This window comes from Ischnura elegans, chromosome 1 (assembly GCF_921293095.1).
Source record: "Ischnura elegans chromosome 1, ioIscEleg1.1, whole genome shotgun sequence".
Classification (NCBI taxonomy): Eukaryota; Metazoa; Arthropoda; class Insecta; order Odonata; family Coenagrionidae; genus Ischnura; species Ischnura elegans.
Window position 1 is genome coordinate 35213135 of NC_060246.1, and position 23413 is coordinate 35236547.

At 37.5% G+C, this 23413-nt stretch overlaps 1 protein-coding gene across 1 annotated transcript; it reads left to right on the forward strand.

Annotated features, from left to right (window-relative positions):
• The first annotated feature begins 37 nt into the window (after window positions 1-37).
• Window positions 38-13899, forward strand: LOC124158761 (solute carrier family 25 member 40-like). The gene is made up of 7 exons (XM_046534062.1): window positions 38-400; window positions 490-668; window positions 5157-5454; window positions 6703-6801; window positions 7277-7374; window positions 7466-7547; window positions 13257-13899. The coding sequence occupies exons 1-7, from the start codon at window positions 295-297 to the stop codon at window positions 13511-13513; spliced, it is 1119 nt and encodes a 372-aa protein (XP_046390018.1). The 5' UTR covers window positions 38-294; the 3' UTR covers window positions 13514-13899.
• The last annotated feature ends 9514 nt before the right edge of the window (window positions 13900-23413 follow it).

The following is a 23413-nucleotide window of genomic DNA, read 5'->3' on the forward strand; positions in this document are numbered from 1 at the left end:
TCTACCGAAATCGTATGTTACCAAAACATATAAAAAAGAGCGAATCGATACTCATTTCCCGGCGGTCATGGTGAAAGATTGAATTTATTTCTTGTATTGACAAAAATATTCTTCGAAATGCCAAATTATTTTGTATTTATATTTGTCTGGTACATGCCCGAATAAATTCACTTGCAATGAAGAGGGGAGGACCTAGTATAAGCTATTTTTATCTGGTTTGAATGTGTTTGCTTTCTCCGCGAATTGAATCGTCTTTGCTTTTGGAACATCTTCAATTCTGCTGAAACCCTTGTCATGTCAAGTGAAGAAGTAATCAACCCTGATGATCCTCGATTCAGGATCACTCCTCTTCAACAAATAGGTGCCTCCTGCATAGGGGCACTTGTGACTTCAATGATAAGTAAGAAATAAAACAATTACTCGACCTTATTGATGATTATATAACATTCTTTCGATAAGATTTCGTGACCTTTGTATTTAATTTTTCAGTGACACCCTTTGATGTTGTCAAAATACGTTTGCAGTCGCAACAAAAAGCCAATTTATCAAGTAAGTGTTTCCTTTATTGTAACGGTTTGATGGATCACTTGTGCACCTGCCCAGAAAATGGAACTGCTAGCAGCCAAAGTCAATGGTATCGGCGGCCTGGCCAATTCAATGGAACTCTTGTAAGTGTTTTGGCCTTCCGTGGACAAAGTGGGCTGATAGCCTAGATTCGGTACATTTTTATGCAATAATACCATCTACGTCTGTTAAATGTAGGGCTAAGGTAAAAGCTAATTAACGTATCACTTAACATAATGATTTGTCACACTCTCTGGAACATGACTCTCCAATTAAAATTTTGTTTGATGAATAATTTTCTCCATAATCTAGTATAATTGAGTGGTCATGATGGCTTTGTGAATTGGATCCATTGGATCAGTGTGTGGAAATTTTAGGTGTTGATTAATGAGGAGCTGTACGCTAACCTTCTGTAATGGGGATCACCTCACAGGTATCATGTAAATGGTATTGAATTAAATTAAACTCATTCCTCATGCTCTTAGCTACAGCTGCATTTATCGACTTTCAGATTGACTCTACATTGAGTAAAATAAGACATACTCCCTTTAACACTACATCCTACGTGGAAATTCAATGTCTCTGTTTTCCTCTCCCTTATAGAATTTTTCTATTCAGCTGTGTTTGTATGCAAAAATGCATGTCAGCTGAGATTGGATCCACCATTGAAGTTCTGGTTGATTTACTTTACCAGGGACAAATTTTCATTGGGGGAAGGCATTGTAGGCCACAATAGGGTAGTTTCCTTCATCAAAGAAAATAAAAGGTATTGATTGCGATTCGTTACCCAACATTAGTGTATTCATAATGTACAAATTATTTGGTTTTAGATATACCTGTTTAGACGAATGGCAAGGGTCAATTTTATCCTCATTTGAAAAAGGCCAGATTGGCACTCATGCGATGCCACTCCACGTGACGTCACAGAGACCTAGTTTCTATACGAGTAGATAGGAGTTTTACATCATCTGAGGTTACCAATGCATGCATGAGGCACAGAGCTCAGGGAAACATGTCTTAATAATCACCTATTAAAACTGCCTGTGGTCGGAAAGTTTCCTTCGTTTGATTAGGTATTAATAATCCTTATTTAAGCCAAGCGCTACCAACTAGCAGGGTACTCTGCTACCTGCGAGCTTCCTGTGTCGTATCAGCGCTGAGAGCCTCTCCCAAAGGTCACCTCACTTGCGACAGCGGGAACCAGAAAGACGTCACACAGAGTTTTCCCGGCATTCATACTTACCTATTGCGTTTTCGCGTGCTTTAAAATTTTCACTTTTCATTTAATCGCGAAAAATAGATTTTGTCATTTAAAAATTTAAAAGCGTGAAATACGTACTCCAGGAATAATAATCTTTTGACATAGGCAATAAAAAAATAATAGGAAACCACCGTATTAGGTAAACAACAGCAAACCAAGTGAGGTCCATGTACAAGGATGAGAAGCAGTGAATGGCTCAGGAAGAGTTATTGATGTAATCAAATTATCTGCAAAATGTTGATGGCCATAGACATGAATTAATCTAGTTGTAGATGATAAATTGAAAAATACAAAACTTATGACCTCTCAATTTTCAAGCTCTATTGTAATTGAAATTTTCAGAATAGAGTAAGTCCATTTGGCAATTATGTTCAGAAGGAAAAAATATGTCTGAAATACATTTTTGATTGTCTAAGGCAGCGGTTCCCAAACTTTTTCTTTCCGCGACCCATTTTAGCTCATTCTTTTTAGCAGCGACCCCCTAAAAATGGTCGTCGAAGTTTAAGTACGTTGTTCACCATATTATTAGTATCTCGCGACTCCTTTCCGAACGGCCTACGACCCCCTTGGGGGTCGCGACCCCCACTTTGGGAACCGCTGGTCTAAGGCAATCTTCAATAGAGAGAGGAACAGGTGTTAACTCAGCAAGGGCTAGATTGAGAGTGATGGGTTTGATTCCTGTCCTGCAGATAAGTGATGACGTCACGTTACAGATGAATCGTGTATTTGATGGGCTGTGTGTACTGACAGCTGTCGGGTTGGAGAAGGTTTTTGGAATGATGGATGAATTTGGAAAAATTATGTTTGGAGGTGGCTGGATGAGTAATAAGAGAATTGAGAAACAAGACAGGAGAGGAGGAGCACCCAGTTGAGGTGGAAAAAAACACTATTTGCAAAAGTAAACAAGGCTCTTCATCTGAGCAAGAATCAGGCATGGCCAATGGTGAGATTTATAATATTATCTTGTATAAGACTGTGTTGTGGATTGAGATAAACTGGGACCTCTCTTGAAAATTAGCTGTTGTGATGGAAGCAGAGTTAAGCAAATTTTTGGACCAATTGGAATTGCTGCTGATTATTTAGAGTTAAATACTCACAAATTTTACGCGATGAGGAATCAATTACAATAGGGTAGCTTCCTTCATCAAAGAAAACGAAATGCATTGATTGCGATTCGTTACCCACCATTAGTGTATTCATAATATACAAATTATTTGGTTTTAGAAATACCGGTTTAGATGAATGGCAACAGTCAATTTTAACCTCATTTGAAAAGGCCAGATTGGCGCCCATGCGATGCCACTCCACGTGACGTCACAGGGACCTAGTTTCTAAAAGATTAGATAGGAGTTTTGCATTGTCTGAGATTACTAATGCATGCATGAGGCACAGAGCTCAGGGAAACATGTCTTAATAATCACCTATTAAAACTGCCTGTGGTCGTAAAGTTTTCTTCGTTTGATAAGGTATTAATAATCCTTATTTAAACCAAGCGCTACCAGCTAGCAGGGTACTCTGCTACCTGCTAGCAGCCTGCGTTGTATCAGCGCTCAAGCCTCACCCCAAGGTCACCTCACATGCTGACAGCTGGAACCAGAAATACGTCATGCGGACTTTTCCCATCATTGTTACTTAGCCATCACGTTTTCGTGCTCTTGAAAATTTTCACTTTTCATTTAATCGTGAAAAATAGATATCGTCACATGAAAATCTAAGAGCGTGAAATGCGCACTCCAGGAGTAATAATCTTTCGATTTAGGCGATAAAAAAATAATAGGAAACCACCCTATTGTCATAAAATACACAGCAATTTTACATTTTGGGTAAACCTGGGATTCATTTCAAAGAGACAGAGAGGCACAAATCACTTATGAAATCAAAATAAAAGCTAATGTCTCTATACTTGATAGGGGTATTGAGGAGCGAAAGAATAAATTTTTCTCTATTATGGGGCTATTTGTAAGGAAGTAGAATTTAAGATTTCTCACTATGAGTGAGAAAATGTATCCAAATAGGTGATATGTTTAGAGCTTGACGATATTTGAGACAAATGTCAGTAGAAAAGACCACAGTGTAAGACCATACCATGGCGTGAAACTTCCTATGCCTTCTTTGTAAAAATTTGTCTGCCTTTTTGTCGCCTAACTGCAATGGTCATCTGCTATATGGCAACATAGCTATTTTACGTCTTCCATTATCCAGGTGGACATTTCAAATACCCCTATGAATTTACGAAGGTCTCACATTCCAGAAATTAATTATAACCAATAGTATTATTAATAAGTACTAGTAAGTATAATTGATCAATATTCATGTAATATTATATATATATATTCATGGAATAATAGGTGAACATAACTGAATTTTACTGCAGCATATACTCGAACAAGAAGCTGCTCTACTAGCTTGTCAATACTCAACTAATCATAGTGACACAGATTTGAACACACAATACTCAACTAATCATATCGACGCAGATAAAATTTATTGAAGGGAGCGTGAAATTTGTTGCAGTGGTTCCTTTGGCAAAACTAAGACAGAGTAAAGAAGTCAACCTTATGTACATGAATTGCCATGTGAAAAAATTCCCCTGGACCAGGAATCGAATCACGGACCTTTGGGTTTCTGGGCCACTGCGCAGACCACTATGCTATCCAGGTTCCTTAATTCCCATGGCTATTGCATCGAGGCTCTTAGTACTAGATGTTAGGCCCTCGGGGTCCATCCAAGATAGCAAGGCGAGGGAGAAAGGACTTGGGAATTCATGTATAATTCACCGCCGTTAATGAGGCAGGATTTTAAATATTACTCATAGCGCTTTGCGCAGCTTTAGCACAGGTTTGAGGCTCTCAACTGGTTGTGGCGTCTTGGAAGTCCTTTCTCCCTCGCATTGCCGTCTTGGATGGACGGCGAGGGCCTTACATCTAGCACTAAGAGCCTTGGTACAATTGCCATGGGAATAAAGGAACCTGGATAGCGTAGTGGTTTGCACAGTGGCCCAGAAAGCCAAAGGTCCGTGGTTCGACTCCCGGTCCAGTGGAATTTTTTCTTATGGCATTTCACCGCCGTTAACACAATAGGATATGAAATATTACACATCTCAACCTTATTTTCTTATTTTATGTAGATAGCTGTTATGCAGGTGTAATGATATAATGGCAGTAGTGAAATATTAAGAAAAAACGAGAAAAAAATCTGGACCCTTTTCTTAAATACTGGTTAAGCTCTCTCAATTTATATGTAGCCTTTAAGTAAGTGTCCTTTAGCTTGTGATATTTTAGTTGGTAAAATGTAAGCTCGTAATGCTTCTTGTATTATGTTCATCATCTAGGATGCCTTTGCCAAAATTGCCAAAAATGAAGGAATTGCCTCTTTGTGGAGTGGTCTTAGTCCAACCCTTGTCCTCGCTATCCCCACAACTGTGATATATTTTGTGACATATGAGCAGATGAGAGTAAGGCTGAAAGATTACTACAACCTAAGGATAAATAGTGAACCTTCCAATCAAGTGCAACCTACATGGATTCCTTTGCTGTCTGGAGCTTCTGCTCGCACTTGGGCTGTAACTATAGTTAGCCCATTGGAATTGGTGAGAACCAAGATGCAGTCTAAAAGGCTCACTTATCGTGGTAAGTTTATACTGAATGGAAATATACCCATTTAATGGTCGTAAAACTGATAAGTCAAAACATTTTATTTTGAGTTTGTATTTGCTTTTAAATTGATTGAAATGGGAATACGTTTTCAGGCATATGTCATTAAATATGTATTTCCACTTTATGTGGTGTGGACTGATGCTTAACGTGACCATTCCAAGAAAACCTTATTAAAAATGAACAAGGGTTGCAGAGTGTGTTCTGCCCGTTTCAGAAATTCGAATGTTTCATTCTCAACTATCTTGATTTATGCAGATGGTTAGGTATGGCCTTATACCAAAAATATGGCCAGAATAATTGCTTGCTTCGTTTTACATTTTTTTCTCAGGGATTTTCCATTATCTATATTTAGGCATTTTAGGGCTTAGAAAACTTCTCTAACAGGAGTCTCCATGTTGAACCATCCTCTTCATGATATGTAAAACACTGACTCAGTTACTGAGCAAGACTATGTAAAGAGTGGATTCAATGAAATTTCTAAGGAAAAAGGGCTCTTTTAGCGAGAGTATTGAATAACCTTGTAACGTCCTAAGGCCTGTTTACACGGTACATTAACCCATACAAGTCAATGTCTAAATGTATGATTGCAAGAAAGGACACGAAAATGTACCGCGTGACTACCCAACTTGTGCGAATGCATAAATGGAAAATAGAACCCGTTCTAATTTGGTTCATGCATTTGTACATTTTCCGTCCTGGTCCACAAAAATCATTAACACAAACAGACAGTAACTCGTACGTGTTTATGTATCGTGTAAACAGGCCTTTAGATATGGATCTCATTGCTTGATCCCACGTTCCAAAAAATCCTCATTTCTCCTTTACCACCTGCCTAATTTTTCTCTTCCTTAACTTGGGTTTGCCAGGCCCATAGATTAAAACTGGGTCTTTCACTTTGCGTAAAATGTCTGTGGAAGAAGTGTCCTTGAGTTTTTTATTTCATTGAGTGGGACCTTATTCAATCTTATCAACATATAAGTTATTCCTGGAATCATACTCAACTGTTTTATTGTCACTTCTGCAAAGAGATGACGCTTCTTTATTTGAATAAATTTTGATTTAATTGCAATATTTTCTCTTAGCTGGACTGCATGTCATTTTTTTTCTTTCCCTAAAATTATTCCTGAAGGTAGAAGTTTATTTGAGAATGTTAGTACATGTTGTGAAACATTTTCATTTTAATGACCTATTCATTCTCAAATGTTTTATTTTACTCAACAGAAACTGGTCAAGCTGTAAAAAGTCTAATTGCATATGAAGGCATTTTTGGCTTATGGAAGGGGTTAGGTCCAACATTGATGAGGGATGTACCATTTTCAGGTAAGTTAGCTTTTCACAATGGAAAATATGTGGTTTTTATGTTGATGTTGTATTCAGTGAGTTTTGGATGATCATTTATTCTTAGGTCTTTAAATTTTAAATAGTCATCATTAATTGCCCTTCAGAAAAGTTGCCTTCTCTCCTATTTTGAATGTGTAAACTAATTTACTTATCTGAATCAGTGAAAATGTGTATTATGTAGGTTAATTAAGTACATACAGTTATTAATTTTTTTGGAAAAAATAATGGCGCATGTAATGTTTTTACTGTACATGCTTTTATGAAGTGAAAATTATTTTCACTTGGGCTGTATTTTGTGAATTTACCATGAAAACTGGAGAGTAGGTGGCTATTATTTCAATGAGGTCATTGGCTTGGTGTTTTGGACTAAATAATTTAAGCATGGCTCATTATTTTTTAAGTTATAGTATTATTTTTATATTGATTAATATAATTTTCTTCCTGCACCAAACAGCTATTTATTGGCTGAATTACGAAGCGCTCAAAAATACATTTTCTCAGAAGAATCCTACGTTTGGATTTAGTTTCCTTGCTGGTTCTATTGCAGGATCTGTAAGTATAGGAGTAAAAGATGAGCTCTTTTACGTATCATTTTAACTGTATTGGCTTGAAGTATTTTTAAGTGATTATCTTATTGTTTCAGATTGCTGCCATCATTACTGTTCCATTTGATGTTGTAAAAACTTATCAGCAAATTGAAATGGGAGAGAAACAAATATGTAAAGGTCAGTTTCAATGGGTTTCTTCCCTTTTATTTCTCTGATCTGTTTGATAAAGTCAGTTTTAATTAAATATATTATACTTGTATAGCTTGAGACAGTGGCAGATCTATGGTGGAGGGGGGGCTGAGTGGACTATAGCCCCACCTTGGCTATCCAATTTCCACTAGATAGAATGGTAATTGTTCAGACCCCAACCACTGCTGGGAGGTTACCCCCTACTTAGCCCCCCTTGTCCATATCCTTCATCCACAACTGGCTGGAGAGTGTCTATTATTTCTTGTTATCAATTCAGTTTTACATTATGCTTGAGAGATATGAGATGATATGAAATCAATGGCTTGGATTAAGAAAAATGAGGATATGCCTATGCTCACAATTGTTTTGCATTGAATCATTTGGTGTTAATATGAATGGGGAGCATCAGTATTTGCTCAGTTTTTTTTTGTGGATCATGAGCTAGTATTCAATTTTATTGCATATCCTGTAAGTATAATATAATATAATATCCATAAAGTGGAGATGCTGGGGAACCTAGTTGGATAAATGAGCCTTGGGATGGGAGACTAGCCTTACAGGGAAGAGATGGTAGCTTATTAGAGAATCTTAGGTTGAGTAGGGGAACCTATTTTGTGAGAATAGCCTTGAGTGAGTGGGCTAGTTGAACAAAGAAGTCTTGATGGGGTGGGGTAGAGTAGAAGGATAGGGGAGCATAGTGGGATGGTAGAGCAAAGGGAGTCTAGTGGGACGAAGGAGCCTTGGGGGGTGGGGGGGCAGGGTAAATTGATGCACTTGGGAGCCTGGTTGGATGAAGGAGCTTGTGGCTGGGATGGAGCCTATTGGTGGCAGGAGGCATATTCAAATCAAGTTGCCTAAATGGGAACGGGAGGCTTATATAGGCAGGCGAACCATGTTAGGCTGGAGACCGTAGTTAGAAGAGGCTAGGTGAGCCAGAGAAGTCATGGCGAGTAGGGAGTCTAGATAAATTGAGGATCCTGCTCGGGGCAATGATCCTAGTTGTTCAGAGGAGTCAGGGGGGTTATGTGGGTCTAGGGGAACATGGAGCCGAGTTTGACATAGTGGTCTATGGTTTACAGGGGAGCCTTGAAGAGGAAAGGCAGTGTAGGCCCTACTATTTAGCCCTATTCTTCTGTAAAATACAATCAATGAGTAACTGCAACAATGCAAACTTTTTTATATTTTATTGCTATTCAGTTGATTACTGGCTTTTGTTCTTTCCATATTTACAATGCATATTTACATATTTGTCTTGAATTCCCTCTTTGCCCCAGGAAGGACTGTCACATTGTCAGAAAATGTGCAGCTTTCTAATTTTTGAAGCCTACTATTTCATTTCATTGATACCTCTCTGTATGGAGATATTAAAAATAATGGTGGGCTGTGGACACTGGACACTATGCCGTGTCTTACTACTTTCCTAATTCTTGCTTCTTTGCAACTGGGTCCAAGTTTAATCACAGTTACTTGACTTCTATGCAAACTGTTCCTTTTTTTTACAATACTATTCTCTGATACATTATTCTTGTCATTATTTTCAGAGTATGTGTCTTCAGGCTTATGGCTTTAAAATTGTCACATTTATCTGCTCTCTTCTATTTGAAAATATTAATGGCAATATCCTTCTTGATGTCTCATGCTATATCTCTTGCAGAGTAGTAGTAGTAGTAGTATAGTATATTTAATTATCCGAAGACCAGATTACACTGATATAGGAGTCGTCAGGTACATAAAAAATATAACACAGGTACATAAAAAATATAACACAGGTACATAAAAAAATATAATTGACAAATAATTATACACTATTACCCTGAAGAAATTCATCTACGGAATAATAAAATTTTTCTAGTAAAAAGCGTTTAGCTTGTATCTTAAATGAACCAGAAGTTTTACAATTTTTTAAACTGGATGGTAATTTATTGTACAGGCGTGACCCTATAGTTTTTGGGCCTAGAAAGGCTGATTTAGTCCTGACATAATTATAATGAATGGTATCATGACCTCTTGTGTAATAATCATGGACATCACAGTTTTTAGGAAACTCATAGAAATTAGTTTTGATAAACATGAGGACAGAAAGAATATACACACATGGGAGTGGGAGAATATTGAGTCTTTTAAAAATAGGTCGGCATGGGGGATTATGAGGAGCAAAGACCATAAGTCGTGCAATTTTCTTTTGCAGCCTAAAAAGCTTAACTGAAGCATGTGATGATCCCCAGTAAATAATGCTAGTAATGATGCGGGAGTAAAATTGGCCATAATAAAGTGTTAACAGCACGTCAGAACTAACAGAAAATCTAATGAAACGTATAAGAAAACAAGTGGAGCATAGAATTTTAAGTAGATAACAGATATGTTCTTCCCAAGATAGATTTGACGAGATTGTAAGTCCTAGGAATTAAACATCTTGAGCTTGGCGCATGAATTGACCATCATGGGCAAGATTAAGGTCAACACCATGTTTTCTCCTGAGATTAAAGTGCATGGCTAGGGATTTATCAACATTTATATCTAAGCAATTTAAAGAACACCAGTTGCTCAACTGCTGAAGAAGTATTTCACTTTTCTCAATTGTGCACTGTAGTGATGTGGATGAAACTAGAATGTTAGTATCATCAGCATAAAGGACAATCTTTGAACAGTCTGTTTGTAGATTATGAGGGAGATCATTAATATATATCAGGAATAATATAGGGCCCAAAATAGATCCCTGAGGGACTCCACAATAAACATCTTTAGGCGTGGAGTTGTACACAGAACCTTCAATATTCAAACTAACTCTTTGAGATCTATCAAATAAGTAGGATTGAATCCAGTTATTTGGGATACCACGAATGCCTAACTTTTCCAGTTTCTTTAACAGTAAGTGATGGTTAACATTGTTAAAGGCCTGTGAGAAGTCAATAAATAAGCCCACGGTATCTAATTTGTTATCTAGTGATGCAAGTATGAAATCCACAGCATCATGCACAGCTGTTGAGGTGGACCTATTTTTTCTAAAACCATGCTGGCTTGACGAGATTAGATTATGTGATTCTAGAAATGACACAAGTCTAGCATAGAAAACTTTCTCAAATATTTTGGCAAACAGTGACTGCAGAGAAATTGGGCAATAGTTACTCAAATCATTGGTATTACCCTTCCGTTTGAAGATTGGAATGACTTTGGATTCTTTTAGTGCCTTTGGAAATATACCTAATCGAAGGGAATCATTGACTAGGAACAACAAGGGGTCCAGAATATAAGGATAGGATGCTGAAATGATTCTACCAGGAATACCATCATTACCAGGACTGTGATTAGAGCCCAACCGAAGTATTATGGTTTTGAGTTGTGACTGTACATGGGGTGAGAAAGAAAGAACGAGGGTTGTGTTGAACTGTTGCCAGAACATCGAAGGATGAAGGTATCACAGTATTTGCTGGCGGTGAAAAGTGTTGCACAAATGCATTGGCAAGATAGGAAAAATTAGAGGTAGGGTTAACACATGTATCTAGTGGGTTAGGCAAACAGGTTTTAGTAATGTTTTTATTACTGTTGATAATATTCCAAATTTCTCTTGGTTTATTTGATGCTGCTAAAATCCTATTATCATTAAATGAACGTTTAGCATTGTTTAGTGTTTTACGATAGACCTTTTTCTGTAGTTTATATTCAGTCATAGCTTCCGGGTTATTTGATACCTTACACTTGAAAGCTAGTTCCTTGAGCTTGACAGACATCTGTTGAATATCACTGGTTACCCACTTTTTTGAGCAACGGTTGGTGTGTGCCATGCATGTAAGGGGAAAAGAACAGTTGAATTTATATAGAAACCTATCATAAAACAGGTCAAAACTAGAATCTCTATGGAGGCAATCCAAATTTTTTAAAAACCCTTGAAAATCACCAAGTGGTGAACGATACGTTGCAACACAAATGATGGACTTGGAACTAGTAACAAACCTGGATATCACACATTCAAAAACCTGTTCAACGCAGAGATCACACGAAATTTTTCGCGAACACTCGTAATGAGGTTATTTTTTACAAATAATGCAACACCACCGTTTTTCGTATAGTCACGACAATACACGCTAACGAGATCGTATCCGGGTAATGAAAATGACGATACTTCCTCCTTTAACAGCCAATGTTCACAGATACAAACCACATCAGCATCATGCGTGGTTAGTAGAACTTCCAGCTCTGGAACTTTATTTCTAATACACTGAATATTCAGTTGAAGGAAAGAAAGACCTTTTTGAGACACCGAACATTTCATTGATGGTTTTCTTAAGCTGAGTTAATTTCGTCTTCCCTACATTTTTTACTAGCTATGCAGGAATATCACCAAGTCCGAATGCTTTACGTATCCGTAGTTCTCTTACTGAAGCATCAAATGCATTTCTTGAAATAGAAGCTCTTATGCCGTGTGTTTCCTCTTCACTTCTCTCAATGATGCGTATGCATATTGTAACGGAACACGAAACGCCATATATTTTATAGGATGAGAAGGGCATCAATAATCCTGAGTAAGGAATGATCGAGCCATCGTTATTTACTTTTGAGACCCCAAAATATATTTTACACTTGCATAACATGCATAAAATTATCAAAATTAATTACCCTGATGAAGATGAGGTGAACAAAAATGCAACAATAATATAGGAATGATATGACTCCTTTATCCTCCCCTCCAAAAAAGAACAATACGTGTATATTATAGAGAATATGGTGGGCTAGGTTCAGAATATGCCCAAATCAAGTCTTTATGTTGCTTGCGTTAGCACACTGAGTAATATTTCTGACACTGAGTCAATAGTTTATCGAAAGATACGGTGCACCGGGACAGAGAGAGAGAACCAAAATTCCGGCTCCACAATTTGGGAAGTGATTAGGGGTCTTGGTGAACAAGCACGGGGGACGGGTCGCTAACTGCGACGTTCTTACGGTTTCTGTCAGAGCAGGAGCAGTAGAAACAATCAGTGAGGCAACGGCTCGGACCCAAGTGTTCGCGGGATCGAGGGCTGTCTTCCTCCCGATCTCTGGGCGTTGGTCTTGTGCGTCGCTTGTCTGCAATCACTCTCAGCTTCAGGTGTACCATAAAACGTTCTCGTCCTCCGCCAGCAGTACTCTGGTGACTCCCAGAATGACGACAATTATGCACGTCACCACACTCTCCCTTTCTCTCTCCGTCGTCGACTCGGCTTGCCTTTCTTGCAAGCCTTCCTCTAAGCATTAATAGCAAGGATTCCCCCTTAGGCTCTCTCTCTCTTGGTGGATATATACCCAGTTGGAGGGGAATGATGCACTAGGGATGGGGTTTTAGTGGTGAGAGGGGGTTCCACTTTTACTTACGGGTCGAGTGGGTCACCAGGCGGTCCGCATTGACCAGCATATCACACAGCAAACACTAATGAACCACAGATTCATGATGCCCAAGGCATGACATAATACTACCCACACACAAATTCATACAGGCACGCACACTCACACACGCGATCATCCCCTGCTCGGGTCATCGCACAATGAAAAAATACTAGACATATGGTCGGTATGTCGCAGTATATTATTACAATTGTTCCGATAAATAATCTTTGAAATGATTTATTCTTGTATCAGTGTCTAAATTCTTGTATAAATCTTAGTTTTTATTGCTAAAATGTCATGTATGCTGAATATTAACCATTTCCATTTTTTGATCAACAGACCCTCCATGTCGTACATCATCTGGCTATGATGTTATGAAAGACATCATCAAAGTTCAAGGCTTCAGGGGCCTTTTCACAGGAGTTGTGCCAAGAGTGTGCAAAGTGGCTCCAGCATGTGCAATCATGATTTCTTCGTATGAGTATGGGAAGAGCTTTTTCCAATTGTACAACAAAAGTATATTCCTTCAATCAATGAATGCAGAGCTCACCCTAAATAGTACCCAAGATCTTAGAACTCAGAGTTTGCGAAGATGATTCCAAAGTTATTTTCTTTTGTCTTGAAGTTATATATTTTATTCAAGCATGTTAATGTCCTTCTCCAGTGAGCTAGTGATGCAGCGTGATCAAATATACAAGTATTTATGAATGCAGTTGTTAAAGTTAAGCATATCTTTCATACTCCTTTTACAAAAATGGCCTGCTACTTTTAAGTGGTTTTTATAGAGCCTCAAAATGTGGAGTTGTAGATAAGGTCACAATTGTTTTAAAGTGTGCACAAGTGTTTGATCAGGCAACATTAGTTTCAGCAGTATGTTGTCTACGAGAACATTTTAATTTGTGCTCTATTTTTGTACCTGTCGTCGGGAGAGAATACTTCTATAGTATTCTATCTGTTGAAATAAATTATCTAATTCTTGAAATTGAGTTGATTTTTTGTCACCTTTGAAGTGACGTCATTCCGTATTAATTGTTATTACAGGTTAAAAATTTATCATAACCCCATTTACTTTTTGCGTTATAATATGCTTCATTGATGCTACTTCTGTAAAAATATTTTTACTCTGAATGATGTGGTGGCAACATTATTTAAACCTCTGGAGCAGTGGTGTGACTATAATAATATTAATAATGATCTTTTTTCATCCACGGCGAGGATTGGCCCTCGCAGATGTTGTCAAGTTATCGTATACAACACATTTATAAAACATTCAATACAACGAAACATTCAAAACATGTACATTGGATCAAAACATTAGAAACACATACATTGCAAAGATTACATTTATAATAAAAGAGAAGAAAAGTCCAGCTCAAAATATTCATAAATTGAGTACAGTGGATAATTGCACAGCCACTTTTCCAGCACATTTTTCAGTCTTGTGATGCTCACTGATCTGGCTTTGCTGGGTAAAATATTAAATAATTTTACTCCCAAATTGTCAGACTGGTTGTTGGTCTTAAACAGCCTACAGTAATTAATATTTAGGTTATTTTTAGCCCTGGTGTCATGAGAGTGGATGGTGGATCGTATGGGGTAGGTTTCTAAGTTATCTTTAATGTGCACAATGCTGGGAAACACAAAGAGACTGTAGATGGTGAGGATATGAAAGTTAGGGAAAATAGGGATAGTTATAGGGATGAGGAGATAGATCACTAGATAGATCACCCCCCCCCCAAGCCTCAAAGAAATAAAAAATATTTCAAACTATTGTCTAGTTTTGATATATAACAACAGCTTCTGATTAAAGTCAAATTTTAAGTAACAAAATGATGTAAAATTTATTTCCAGGCATGTCATTTTTAAAAAATTTTTCGGGACCATTGCTTGGGGGGAGGGGGAGGTTGCCCCCCAGACTCCTCATCCCCCCCCAAAGCATATTTTAAGTTACGCCACTGGTCTGGAGTATGGAGTGTATTCAATTCAAGTCCCTTCTTGTGGCAAAAGGAGAAATTTCAAGTGTGAGCTAATCAGGTGTCAGAATAAGACTTAAAGAGCGTGATGCACCCGCTCCCAGCAGGCTTCCCCCACTCTTTTCAATGCAGGTCCACAGAGGGATAGGCGCATTTCTAATTTTAAAATGTAGAAAAAAAGGCAGGGTCTTATGTACAAATTTAATTGGAATGTTCATGTACAAATTGAGGTCAAAGGACTTCTTTAAACACAACATTGGAAGTAATTACACTATCCTCTGTTAAACGCACATGATGACTCATACTTACGTATCAACAGGAGACTTGAATGTGGAATCAGCCACATTTTGATAAAAATTATTTAAAGAATGCGAGATATTGTTGCAAATGAACAAATGTATCAGTTTGTGTGCCGTTAACGTCAGGAATTTCTACCAGTTTTTTTTTTTTAAATAATTTAAAAACCAATTATAGGAAACAATAGCAATATTTAGGAAGTAAGATATGTCGTCGCATGTTCTCTGATAAATTCTGTGCATTTTGGTACCTCATTTGTAGAGTTTGGTTGCGTATAAGTTGAGAAAAAGGTATCTATACAGTATAAATAATATAGAAGATAGCCTGTATGGAATTAGAAGCATGTATACATATTCAACTTCAAATCAACTGTAGGCTGATGTACCTAGGTTGTCTTTGAATACTCAACTTCAGTACACATCCAGCACATTATAAGACATTGAGATAAGACAAAAGAAAAAAGAGGAAGGTGCTTATAATTAATCAGGTTGGCGTTTTCTTATGGCCAGGCTGACAAACATCCAGACTTATGACAAAATGGAGGCCTAACTTTCAGCACTTCCCTAGATGATGTTATTATTTCATCGTTTTAGCGTATTCATTAAGGGATTTATGTTTAAGAAGATTTTTTCCATTCTTGGCGTTTCGTTAGTATGGGTAGAAATAACATAACGGCCATAATTTGAAAACCATTTACATATATGAAATGATGGTGAAACCGCGGTCATAAGAAAGAAACATCTTTTACCGTGAATAGCATCAGAGGATACAAAAATGCTGGATAGAAAACTCTTTTATCAATAATTTATTCATCGGGTTAACTGAAAAAAAAATTAAAATTCATAACTGTCAGATTGCGTGGACATTGAATGAATTCAGTGTGTTTCATGCGTGAAGTATCTAAGTTTTTCTATACAATTACATTTTAAATAGGCACCTACACCTACCCTCCTCATCTGACACTGTGGTGTGGTGGTCAGCGTGTGCAGTTGATGAACTGTAGGTTTTAAGTTCGATTCTCCCTTTTGATTTTTTTTTCTTTCCGCCTCTAGGGAAAAGTACACATAGTATGCTTTGTATCTTCACCAGCCAGTCGCTTGCAGTTGTTAATTTTTTTCTATTTACGGGAAAATCTGTTATCAGTTGTTCAACTCGACTTGCTGATTTTCACCGGTAGCCTTTAAATTCATGTCAGGCTGAGCAATGTGTAGTACGCTGTTCTGCTGCCTTTGGCACTCTAACAGAAGTGACTTATGTTAATCTGAGGATATTTAATGGTAATCCTTACCTATTCTTCCATAAAATCTTATCCTCAACTTATATAAGTCCCTTAGCTTACGATAAGCTGCTTATATATTGTTTGTGTAAGAAAACCATTAGAAACGGATAATTTCTTGCCTTGTGCTATCTGGGTAACTTAATGTTGTGTAATGTTTCACTTTTTGAATGATGGCTTAATTTATTTTGGCACTTGCATACTACTTCAAGTAAATCCATGGAAGTATACTTTTAGTTCAATTTTAGTTGATTGCTGCCCTAAAATTAGGAATTTTTTCCTCTAGAAATGCTAAATTATGCAGATTGAATATAGTGAGTTCTCACAACTATAAGCTACACATTGCTTTTCAAAATCATTAAAAATTGAAAACAAGCATCTCACTTTCATGTTTTTCCCTATTCTGATCTGTCCATGCAAAGAAGGGATCTCAGGACAGGAGTGGAAAGGGAAAAGGAAGGTGTCAATAGTGATTAATGGATGAACCTATACTTCAGCATTACTTACACGGTACAAGAGGTTGTCGGCTTCTACCTTTTACAAATTCTCAGATGGTCATATGGCTAATGATTTTGAGTACACCTTTGATACAAGGGCGTACCCAGGATCATAACTATAGATGGGGGCTAGCCATGGTCTAGGGGGAGGGCAAGCCAAGTTGTGCATTTTAGCATGGAAAAGGTGAATGAAACTAACATTTTAAGAAAATTATAACAGCACTTTATTAGTTTATGAGATTATTTCCTTGAAAAAATAGATTTATTTTATTTACATGTCTTATACAAATGTATACATATCATTTTTTGTGGGTTCAAAGAAAATTTGTTGAATACTTTCGTTTCAATTCAGTACTGATTTTGCCTGAAGACTTGCGATTTTTGCTTCTCGAGGGAGGGGGGAGCAGCTGCCCCCCCTGCCCCTCGCAGAGTTCGGTTTTTTTAGGAATACTACTGTAGTGCATTCAATGCACATCGGTGTTCACAAATAAATTAGATGGTGACTTAACATGCCCTCTCGCAATGACTAGTACTGATTGTTATCATGAAAACATTTGTGAAAAATGAGTTTTTCTTAGTTAACATATTTGAATTAGACATTGAAGTATGTATATTACTTTTGCTTAAATTCGGTTGAATACAATTATTGCACTGGCTTTTAAGACTGGAGGAGAAGTAATGCAGATATTCTCAGATATCTATTTCACAGGAATTTTTTAGTCTCTTGAGATGATTGTCGATGACCGACTTTGGTCGAACTGAGAGAAATTTTTCTGAATCACAAATTGGTTTACACCATCGCTGTTTGTATTTGACTAACTAATCTGTGTAGGTGAACTCTATTGGCCCTATAATTGGTATGGGTTGCTCTATGGATTAAGTTAATATTGATTTTGCATTAGCCTCTGACAAGTTATTATAAAATGAGAATATTAGCTCTATGTCGTGTATAAAATTTGTTATTGTGTAATTATTGTTCTCTGGACTACAGCATCTCAACTTTATATGTATACCTTTTTAATGCATGATGAAGGTTTTGAGTATTTGTGGTAATGTGCTTTAACTTTTTCCAGTCTTACTTGAGTAACAGGTTTTAACAAGTTCCCTGCCGCATATTTTTAGACAAATTCACCCATTCCACCAAATTGTTTTTCTTTTTTCTTATGCTTTAACAGATGGATCCTTTCATTTGTGTTTTCGTGTGCATTCGGCTATGTGCACTGTGTTGGTCATGTCATATATGTATGTACTACTTACGTACATAGCTGTGACAAATGGCATACTACATATAAGAGGCCAAAAAAGTGACTCATTCTTTGGTCATTATGAGGGAAGTGGCTGTGAATGTGTTAACTTGTAATTGTTGAAATTTTCCGGTTTTCCCTGGCAATGGCTATATTGGGTGTTCTACAGGATCAGTGGCATACCCAGGAATTTCGTTGGGGGGGGGGGGGGGGGTCCAAAACCAGGGGTGAAAATTTTTGAAAAACAGGATACTAAGTGGAGGGTTTTTGACAAATTTTAACATTTTTCATAATCGAAAAAAAAACTTTATTTCTCAAAGAAATCTTTATTAAAGTCGTGATTTTTCAATACTTTGTTTTCTTTTATGAAGGAAAATAATGCATTTTTATATTTGGGGGGAGGGGGTCTGGACCCCCTGGACTCACCACTGTACAGGATTTAATTTTAGGTCCCCTGGTCAAATTTTACACCCAAATTAAGAGGTATCTGATGAAGTGTCTGGTATATTGGCAGCTGGTCAAAATAGCCACAGTTGATATTCTGGCCACTTTGTAGCCCAAGGGTGAATGATTTGTTTGACTGTTTGAAATGCGGTTGTTTTTCATTTTGTGATGACTGCGAGCTATCAATCAGGGCCACATCTCTTAATAGGTCTAAATGCAAGTTATCACCTTTAATTTAAAAAGAAGCTTTGTTTATTATACGTATCATTTAAATCGTGTTCTTCTTGAACTTGTGGCCTTAATTACTGACTTTATAATCACTGGAGATAATTGAGTTTCTTTTAAAGTCAATTCATGTTCTTATCCAGAGTTAAATTCTTAAGTTCAATGACTATGATGCTCAAATGCTTACTGCCCAATGAGATAGGTATTTAAAACTGAACAGTATTTCGTATTTTTATACTAAAGCGGTTGTGCAAACATAGTCTACTACCATTTTACCTGATTTAGAGAATTACAGCATAACTACAGCTGACAGACTTGTACAAAACATTTTGGGAGAGATTTTTTAAGAGAGGGAGTTCAATCAAGGGGAAGGTGCAATTGGAGGGAGTAAACCAGATGGTGTTGGTACCGTATCTCGCAAATTTTTTGGGGAAGGAGAAGGTATTTGAACCCCTTGATTCCCTCTCGAGTGCTATGGGCTCTTCTCAGAGCGTTCTGTAGGATTCTGTTTTCATAGTATCTTCACACCCTCATTTCAGTTGCTAATACAGATGTCTTTTATTTCTATTAGTTTCTTCCTTTTTAAAATGGGGTTTAAGTGACGTTATTGTAGGTGGTGCTGTAGTTGGGAAAAAAAATTTAGGCACTTCTCACCAAAAATTGCCAACAGCTGAACATACATTATACATTCAGCCGCGATTGAAATGTCAAACTCCAACTCTTATGTTAGTTCAAAATTGTGCCACAAGATAACTCTGAACAAGTAAATAGTCATTTCCAATTTTTCTTTCTGAAATCCATTGGGCAATTTACAGTTGGGCTACTTTTTACAGATTTAAAAAGATAGTTTCACCGGTATGCTTATAACAAGTTTGGATTTTAGGGGGTATGCTGTACCGGCCTAACTACAGCACTGATTATAGGTAGGAATGCACTTTATTTTAAGGTTGCATTATTTAGAATTATTAATAGGCAATGATGTACTTTCAGTTTATATAAAATGTACGTATATCATAGTCCACTGAATGGAAGTATTCCAAAGATAGGGTTAGATAAGTAAATATGCATTTTTCCAATTAGGTATATATAGATTTATTAACGACTATTTTCAATGCACTATCATTCTCAACACTTACTTGAAAATGACATAATGCGTAAAATATACATCAATACATATATCTGTGAAAAATGGAACTTATATTTCGCTTTTCCACAAATATTCTTAACTTTGTTTCCTCATGGAACAAAATCATCACGCTGTTGAATTATGCTTTACTGAACTACCAGCGGTCCCACATTCTCTTTGTGTAGCATGAGTAAGGAGGATGGAGTTTCTTCCTATTTAAATTGTATTTTTAAGTTAAATAACAATAATAAAAGATATTTGTATTATCCAATTTCAACACACTCGTTATCAACAATGACTTGATAGTGACAATTTGTCTTTACTACTCGACTTTCATCTATCAGTGGAGAATTGAATTTTTATTTGCTTAATTTTTAAATATTTTTAACTTTGTTTACTCAGGGAACGATTACCTGTATCGATTACCTTTTGAATAATGCTTTAGTGAACTTCAAGCGGTCCCACTTCTGCTTGTATAGCATGAGTGCGGAAGAGCGTGAATAGGATGGGGGTATGAGAGTATGGAGCACGCACATGTGTTTCTTCCTATTTAAATCGTGTTTTTAAGTTTGATATCGATAATAAAAGATATATTTTGTATTATCCACTTTCAACGCACTCATTCTCAACACTGACTTGATAATGGCAATTTGTCTAAAGTACTCGTCTTTATATCTATCAGTGGAGAATTGCATTTGTATTTGCCTAATTTTAAAATATTTTTAAACTTTGTTTGCTCACGGAACGTATCGATTACCTTTTGAATAATGCTTTAGTGAGCTTCAAGCGGTCCCACGTTCTGCTTGTATAGCACGAGTGCGGATGAGCGTGAAGAGGATGGGGGAAGTGCTAGCCAATTACGGCGGGGGAGGAGGGATGGGGTGGGGGGCAATCGGTTAAAGTTTGCTCTGTCCTCTCAATCAGGGCTAATCTCTCTCTCCCCCATCCCCGCGCGTCGCCCACACTTCATCCCGTGGCCAGCCTATCTGCGACACGGCCACTAATCGCCCGTTCCCCCTTGCCGCACCCAAAAGCCATCGGCCTGGGACCGCCATATGCTTTGCGAGCCCGCCAGCCCGCACCGACATACGCGCCGGCCCGGCCGCGAGCGGATGTGGGCGCGAACGGGGTTTGCTCTGCGGCGTCTCCCACGCCGTCAACACATTCCTTGAATCCGCGACCGTCATCCCGGGAAGCGGTGCGAAGGAGGAGGACACGGTGGATTGCCTTCCGCGGGGAAACATCTGTGCCAACTTCACGATTCGCTTGGCATCGACGGAATTACCGGCCACGGAAGAAATGTCGCGATTTCCCCTCCGTGCTGCCGCGAAGCTGGTTGTGCGCGTTTCATTGCTGTCGCCTCGTGTCGATGATTCAAATGAGCTGAAGTTGGCGATAGCCGCACGCGCTATAAGTGTTTTCCTCCGAAGTTGAAGTTCAGAAGAAATATTTACCGTGTTAATTATGAATAGATAGTTTTTTTCTCCTCTAGTTTCGAGGAAAAAAACATTTTTTATTCCACGTTTCCTGTAAATTTTAAGGTTGAGCTCAAATCATGGTTTATTTCTCAATAAATATGATAATGATTAAGTTGTAGTTGTACTTGCAGTTGTGTTCGTACATTGGGTTCCAGGTTCTCTGATTTTAATATTTTGGGCGGGGTGTTTACATCTGTAAGTTACTAATTAATTCCGATTTACGTTCTTACGTCCTGGATTAGTTTTCTGTTTTTTTTGTAAATATTTTGATGAACCTTACTGGGCGGATATTTCGACGCGTCATTATTTTTTAGGGGATATAAAATCCACGCAGCAAAAAAATGTGTGGGAAGCGGTTAATATTTGAATTCATGATTTGATCCTTTTTTGACTTGGTAATTATAGTTTAAATAAAATTGTAATTACTTTTGTGGACACCAAGTACACCTAACGACTTACTAAAAATGGCATACAAATCTAGACAAAGTTGGTGCGAAGGCTTCCGCGGTGCGCTGGTAACTGGTAAAATCTAGACAAATATGCAATGAAATCATGGGCGCTGTAGAGAAAAGAATTCATGGGATGCAAAGATTTACTTTAACCCGTCAGATCATGGACAATTGTGGATAATGTTTTTACTTCCTATTTTCGTGATTTGGAATGGGACTAAAGTTATGTAATTTGAAAAAGAATGGGAATAATAAACTGGAACAAATTTTAAATAACCAGTTTGAAGATTTTATGCCGTATCTGACAATGTGGTGGTTCATGGACGAGCATACTACGCTAATAATTTTTCTTCTGGCGCCCATAACGCGAAAGCAAAATCAAATCAAGAAAATAAATAGGACGCTGTGGCTGGAATTGGGCAAATAGTCATTGCTCTCCCAAGCATTCATTTCAATAAGAAGATTTCAATTCATAAATAAACGTTCACGTGGAAGATTGTGACAAAAAATCACAGATGCCTTGTGGGGTAAGGTTGGTTGCGGGCACTCAGGATACCGGTAGGTTACTTTGAACTACATCCGCTCGCTGAATAAAATTCACGTGTGTGGCGATATTCCTGAAAGGTTGACATTATAAATTAAGGAGCAGAAATGTTGCAAAATAAATAGAGGAAATTATTCAATTTACACATTTAAACTTTAATAATTACGAGCAAATTTCGAACTTGAGCGATACGAAAGAAAACTGATGAGATATTGCTCAATTTTGTTTTCACAATTTTTGAAATGGAAAATTAAACCCTAGTGATTACTGAGACACGGTCCATATATCATGTTAAAATGGTTGTTTTTATGGATATGATGTATCAGTGTATCACAGAATCACCTTTTTCTCAATCAGATATAGTCTTGATAAAATGCAAGGCTTTGGAAGGTAAAAGTGGGCTTAACTATTTCTTTGATAACTTACTAATAATTCTAGATGATGATCTTACGCTATTTCTGTAAATTGTATTTAAAAGCCATTTTCCCGCGCTGATATGGTTTTGTTGAAACTGGAGTAACAGCACCACTTCCATATTAGGAATTGATATGAGACAGGATATCAAAGACTATTCATCAAACATCCGATGAGTAAGTACGAAGAACAATTCACTCTGAACAAGTCACAGACTAAAAAGAACCCGTGTGAGGAAACCTCAGCCGAGGCAAATCTTAAGCCGCAGCAGTGATGTAAGATGTCACTTGAAATAATATCCCACAATGTATTGGCAAGGTGGATTCTCTTTGTTCAGTAAAGGAAACCTGGCAGGAAACCTTGCCCTACTAGTTGCGAAAATGTTAAAAATGTTTATACGTATCATCCAGCTTGGAGAAAGTAAGCGGTTTTAGTAAATGAAGAATAAGAGAGGAGAAAACGAAAGGAGAGGAATATTTCTGAGTGAAAAGCATCAAATGCAATGATTTTGACGGAATGGGGTATTCTT